Source organism: Apteryx rowi, unplaced genomic scaffold, assembly GCF_003343035.1.
Source record: "Apteryx rowi isolate R43461 unplaced genomic scaffold, aptRow1 scaffold_73, whole genome shotgun sequence".
In the NCBI taxonomy this organism is placed as follows: Eukaryota; Metazoa; Chordata; class Aves; order Apterygiformes; family Apterygidae; genus Apteryx; species Apteryx rowi.
In genome coordinates, this window is record NW_020451016.1 from 2,048,021 (window position 1) to 2,055,065 (window position 7,045).

A 7,045-nucleotide genomic window follows, 5' to 3' on the forward strand; every position below is an offset into this window, starting at 1 on the left:
GGCAGCGGCGCGGCGCCTGACCGCAGAGCTGCGCTCCGCTCCCGAGGATGCTGCGGGGCGATGCCCGGCGACAGGGAGGACGAGATCTGCCAGAAAGCGCTGCAGCTGCTGGCCGAGCTGTGCTCCGTCGGGGCGGTGGAGAACGAGAACTGCCGGGATTTCATCTACTACCTGCGGGACAGAGCCCGGCCCCGCCTCATCGACTCAGGTACGGCCCGTGGCGGCCGTTGCTTCCCCGGGGCAGCGGGGGAGACGCCGGGTGGGCGCGGACACCGGCGTCCCCCCCCGGCTGCGGGAGGAGGGCAAGTATCCCTAAGCGCCCCTCAGCGGGGCCCGGTCCCGCGGGGGGAGCCGCCGGCGCCCGGAGGGCTCCGCGGGGTGCGAGCGGCGCGGCGGGAGGGAAGGGTGCCCCGCAGAGGCTTCCGCCAGCCGTGCCATCGCATCGCGGGTCCCCTGCTGCTACCGCCTCTTCGCGTTGCGTGCGCTCGGAGCACAACTGCTCAAGGAGACGTAAATCCCTCATTTAACGCTCTTCCCAGCGGAATAAAGCGCTGTCTGTCTGCGTGCTGGCAGTAACTGGGGTCACGGGCCGCCTTCTTACCGCGCTGGCTGGCGCTCCCCGCCCGCCGGGTCGCAGCCCGCTCGCCGCGTGCCCGCCCGGCGCCGCGGGGCTCTCGCGTGTGCTCCGTGCCCGCTCCGTTAGGTACGTTCAGCTGCAAAGACAGGAGGGGTTAGAGCTGAGTTTAAATACGATGCAATCAGACCTAACTTTCCGATTTTGTATTTTCGCGAGCTAAATAGCCTATTTCTTGTATTTCTGTGACAGAAGACAGAATGTGGGGACTGTAGGTCTGAGAAGATGTAAACTGAGGTTGTTCTTTTTTTATTGTGTTTTAATTGTGCCTGCCTTACTTTTTGTATCTTGGCATCATACTCTGATTTTAAAACTTCCACTTAAGGAAGTTTCTTAATTAGGAAGCTGAACTGCAGCTGCTCAAAAATGGTGCAAGACTGATAATGTTCTGTATATAAGGGAAAGGTAAATTATAATTTTAAGTAGAAGTTTACTATATTTATTATTATTCTATCAAGTTGAGTTTGCACAGGTATGAGGAGAAATTTAAAGAACTCACCAAAAACTTGATGAACATTTGTAGTACTGAAAAACCTTGATGTTAGGTCAGCTGATTATCACAGCACAGTATTAATTTAACATTCTCTGAAATAAATTAGTTCATTTAGCACAGAGCAGTCTAATTGCAGTCTAAAAGATTTTTTTGTAATTGGTGAGTCTGAAAAAAGCATTCAAAGTGTAACTTGCTGACAAATGCATGGATACACTAAAAAGGCCTTCACTAATCCAGTAAATATAAGAAAACTGGGGGGAAAAGTCTTCCATCACAATAAATGAATAAGGAATTTTCCAACATTCAGTTTGTTTGCATCCAGAGCTATTTGTAGCCATTCTGCCTTCCTCTCTCACTTAAAAATATTCAAATTAAAGTGCTTCATGAAATGTTTGATAAGAACTTTTCAAAAGGAAAGATTAGGAAGATTTAATTGTATTGTTCATATAAGTAATAATTTTTGTGACAGGCACCTGTGATTTTCTGTAATTTTCACTTACCAAGGGATCAGTCACATACTTGTATATCAGGTGATAATTCCCAAAATGTCTACTTAAATCAGTGCTCATTTTGAATAATAAATTACTTGAAAAGCAGATACAAGACTTTAGTCTCAGATACTTGCATAAGAGCTTCTGAAATTTCTTTCGGAAAGTACCTTTTTTTTCATTAGTTTCAGGCAAAAAGGATACCTGACATCTGTCTGGGAGCATTTTTTTAAAACATAGTGTGTTCAGTAAAAATTTATCACTGCTACCTAATGATAAAAAATATTTCTGTATTTATTTCTACGTGTTTTGCTTAAACCATTACCATACAGCAGACTTCCGGTATCATTGCAATCCTGCTCAATTATACAGAGCAGCAGTCCCTAACCTTTCCAGCCAATGTGCAACAACAGTGAGCAATTTTGCTGCAGGCAGCATCTTTCTATTGGCCTCAATTTTAACATTTTATTTTCTGCAGCTGCAAGCAGTCTCAGAGGGTCTAACAGGCAGCACATTACCCATAAGCCTTGACTCAGAAACCACTCCTGTAGAGTAGCAATATTATGTTAGGAATTTATTAATTTAATTTGTCTTGTATTTCTTTGATTAAAATACCTATGTTGTTCTAGATAAACTGGATGCCCATGAGATTTGTTTAGGCAGTCCTTGGGTTTGATGGTATCGGCTGTAGGAAGACAGTTTACTTGACTTACAAAAAGAAGAAGTAATACAAGTCACAATGGCAGGGTAGTACATAGACCAAATCCAGCTTGGCTTACATAGCAAGTTTCATTGACTTAATAATTAATGGTGGAATGGCATTAATAAGCCCTGGATGGAGAGATCCATCCACTTTCCAGTACCTGGTGGTCTAAACATAGGGAAATGAAGAAAACCTGTGGTGGAAGACAGCATCTTCTTGTAAGAATTATGCAAAAGATGCTTTAATTTTTACAACCTAATGTTTCTTCTTGTGTGAAGATGACTTGTGTTATTCAAACCAAGCAACTTCCTCTTAGGCCAGGCAAAAGAACTATCTGAAAATGCGTACAACGTTGTTATAGATGAGAAGAGTGCAGCTAGCAAACATATGTGATAGCTTTTGTACATGTAAGTTTTTGCCAATAAGGTGCATAGCCACCTAAACCCATCTACATGGTAGATAAAGACGATACATTGCCCATTTAGTTTGGGCCATTCATATATGTGAGCCGTATTACGTGAGTGCTAGTAGGTCTGTACAGGTGCAGTGGCTACTGGAAAATTCAAAACCTAAGGGAGGAAGTGAACTGCGGAGGTTGCTTGAGCCAGATATCAGGGTTTGTCCATGGCTTTGGCCTCATGCCCTCCTCAGTCCCAGCGCAGAGCAGTGAGATCCTCAGAGAACAACTCATTTCTTGCCTGACATCTGTGGCTCTCTGTGTAGCTGTCTGCCATCTGAGTATTTGGTGTGTGACTCAGATTGGGGGGAAGACTGGCTGCTTGTAATATGCACAGAATCCTTATTTTTCATGTAATTTGCCCTATTATGGGAAGTATTGCACAAGTGCTTATAGCATAAGTTTAGGGCTAATCAGCTCCTGGTTTAATGCACTGGTCCGCTGGATTTAAAGGGTGACATGGGTGAGTCAGATGATAAAGGTATTCAGAAAACTAAAAATGCCAATTAGGTACTTAGTGAAAAATCTTCAATTACTTCAATGAGAGCTACATGTCAGAGCACCTTTGAAAATCCCAGTAGGCACCTGTCTGCTTCCTTAAGCATTTAGATACCTTAACAAGCTGGATCTCTGTCTGTTGCATTCCTCCATTTCCTATTTGTAAAATGTTTATAATATTTCTATATCATAGGGGGGTTTATGAGGATAAATTGCCATAGAAACTCCAAGCACACTAGGTGTATAATATATTCATTGGAGAGAATTCATATGGACCTGACAGAGAGATTCGCGTGGAAACCATTACTCATAGGGCATTTGAAAACAATCACTCAAAATCAAATGATAGTACCCCACGACACCAGATAAAGTCAAAAGAAAATTTTGCACATGAGGAATGGAAGTTGTTTTACTGAAAGAATCTTAATGGAGAGACCATCGTTAAAACAGGAAGACAAAAGAGTCATTTCCTTGTGGACTATTCCTCTAACAGATTCACCTTGCAACTTTTTAATTGAAAAGCTTAATGTGTGGCATGAATCAAAACTGCCAGAAAGGGCATATACATTTTCATACATGTGACTTTGGACTGTTAGACAGATGGACACTTTGAAGAAAAAAATCAAGAGGAAGAATTATATGCTTTTCATACAGGATAGTTACGAGTTTGGCATAGAAGAGAGGAAAAAAGTTACCCTTCTTTTGTTGACTAAAACTAGCGCTGTGTTCTCAGTCTCAGTCTCAAGCTGGTAAATGACTGTGGATTACACTTCCATTCTAAATAACTTGGCTGCATCAGAGTTGAATGATATTTCACAAATCGATCTTAAAGCTTTTGCCACTATTTATTGTTGTAGCGTTTGTTTGTTTTTACAAGGGTTCAACACAGGGCAATTTCCCAGCGATGGCAGTGGTAGGCTGCCATTGCTCTGTGCAGAGCTGCTGCATTTCTGCATTGCCTTTTGTTGTAGTGTTTTCCCAACTTTGCAACTGCTTCTGCCGCCTGAGTACCTTATATAGGATGCAAGATATAGCAACAGTGCTCAGTGTGTAGTTTTACCTTTGCTGGTATTTGCTGAAATATCAGTAAAAGTAAGTTATGTAAAGGACAAGCAAAAAGGAGAATTTAACACTGAGACTACCTCACACAATATTACACATCCTTAGCACATTCTAGAGATGGAATTTTTCTTCTTTTAGTTAAAGAGTAAAAGGATGCAACCCTCAAAAACTTACAATAAAAAAAATTGAAAAGGGCACAGAAAGCTTTTAGGAACCTGCAGAGTGGGTAAAAATAAAGATATTTATAAAGAGAAGGGATATATAAAGTGGATAGGCCATTAATCATGATGAATTTTCATTAATGTCACAGTGAGCAGAATAATGAGAGTTGAAATAAAAAGTAAAGCTTCCTATTCTTGTCTGTTGTATTGGATTGCACATTTTGAGGATAAGCCAATAAAGTATTATGTTATTCTTAATTATGGTACTTTAAAATTGACCAGTATATGCTAAAATTGAATACATAATGAATATTGTGGGTTTAGTGATAGCTATTAGACATAAAGTATGCTAAAGGTCATTAGTAAGGGGTCAATACTATATAGTGATAGAAGGACAGATTTTAGTATTTAATCAAATTAAAGATAGTTGACTGCAGTCAAGAAACCAAAAAAGGTAGGCACGGAAATGTGATGGATATTGAAGAAACAATAAAGTTATGTCCTTGCAGTAGAATTAATTTAAGACCCTTGTTCATCATTATTTTAAAAAGTATACTTTCAACTTTACTTAATTCTTATGCACAAGAAGTAGTAGGTATTACACTGTCAACAGGAAAGACAGAAGTACAAACAATAAGGCGTAAGTGGCCTAAGCGTGGCCTTGCAGCTTACCTATGGAATGTGTAAGTCAGATTTTTTTTTGTTGAGAGTATAACTGAGATGGACTGTTCACTCCACAGAAGATAATACTTTGTGAACTTTCTTTATCCAGTCTCCATTATGGTCTGTATTTCCCCAAATATGAAATTATTGAAATTATGTAGATTAATTATATGAAATTATTCAGTTGAGAATTAGGTCTAGGATTTTAAAGGAATATAAACCAATTGCAATTTGACAGAAACTGGAGTCTTTGTTCTTTTCAGTCTCTCTGAAAAGCTCAGTTTAGGTTTCTTCGAATTTATCGTTCACCACCTGTCATTAAGTAGTATCCCAGCAGGCTTGTCTTTAATTCAGAATTGAGTTTAAAAACAAAACCTGTCTTCAGAAAAGTAGTTTAACTTTTTAAGAGGGTATCTTAACTCAAAAATGACTCACCTGATTTTTTTCTAACTTTCAAAAAACATGTATCAACAGTTAAGCTGCAGAATTTCATCTAGATGCTAAATACATCTAGACTTATCTAGATAAATGTAAAAAGCATTCAGAGTTGTAAGAACATGAGAAAGATTTGAGGGGGTGAAATAAGTTTCAGTATGTTTTTATTTTGATTTTATTTATTATGAGCTATCGCTTTCCATATTTCTAATTTTTTTGCTCCTGCAAAATGAATGTAAAATGCTACAATTCAAAATTGACAGTATCCTATATGCTGTGTTAGTGAAAAGCTCTGTACAATACAGAGGACAAGTATGAATCATATTCACTGAGATAATGTCAAGTGAATGGTGATGTATGAGGCCCAAATACCTTTGAGTTTCTTGAGTATCAGGAACCAAAGTACTGTTTCAAGATTTTTAAAAAATATAGTACTATTGGTATTTTAAACTGAAAATAGGTTTTATTTTTCTCTTGTGAAAAGTCAGGAACAAATTTGCAGAAGGTGAAAGATATACTTACTGTTACCTGAAAGGCCCTTCTTGTTTAATTCCCTGTAAAGAAATGGGCGCTCAGAGATTTTCCTGTAACACTGAAAGAGTTCAGTATTTGGGTTTCTTGGGCAACTCTAAAATTTGAAACAAAGGGCAAAAAAGAACAAATTATCCTGAAAGAAAAGCAACTATGTGTGTGCTTAGTAACAACTTGGAGACTACAATTATTTCTCTGCAAAATCAAAAAAGTAGATATAATACAAATAAAAATGAAAATTACATAAATCATAATCTTTCTAGATAAAGATCTTTAATATAACTGTATAGAGACACATTTTTGCAGAATACAGTTTCATTCTTTTTACAAGTAACATAGATATGTATAGATGTTTCAGTTATAATTTATACTTCAGAAAGAGAGAAAAGGAAGACAAGAAAGATTGCTCCTATTATACAGCTGTGATCTTGAGCCTCAATCAGGTTGTAACATAGTCAAATACTGTTCAAACATGAAAGGACAGATCCTTGCACAACTGAAGTCCTTTTACATTTTTCAGTTGACTGATGTCAACTACACTTGTTTGTATTTTAAAGAAAGTGTATCTACTAATATGCTATATATATAGTATAGATATTTTATATAAATAATAATAATTTACTGAAGTCATTGCATGCAGGTTTGTGAAGTAAACCTAAAAGTTAGAATAACATAGCAATTAAATCAGAAGTCAGTTATCCACAGACATGCCACAGCTTATGCAAGTTTCTTTTGTGGGCCCTTTGCTGAATGGGGTGGGTGCCCTGGTGACGAAGGATGCAGAGAAGGCAGAGTTACTGAATGCCTTCTTTGCTTCAGTCTTTACTGCTCAGGCCAGCCCTCAGGAACCCCAGACCCTGGAGGCAAGAGAGAAGGTCTGGAGGAAGGAAGACTTTCCCTTGGTGGGGGAGGATCGGGTT

The 7,045-nt window shown here is 39.1% G+C and overlaps 1 protein-coding gene across 1 annotated transcript in view; it reads left to right on the plus strand.

The window, feature by feature from the left end:
• The first annotated feature begins 60 nt into the window (after window positions 1-60).
• SYT9 (synaptotagmin 9) overlaps window positions 61-7,045 on the plus strand; it is a 61,149-nt gene continuing 54,164 nt past the window's right edge. Inside the window, exon 1 of the mRNA XM_026087752.1 lies at window positions 61-208. Coding sequence (XP_025943537.1) covers window positions 61-208 — 148 coding nt within the window. The remainder of the gene's footprint in view (window positions 209-7,045) is intronic.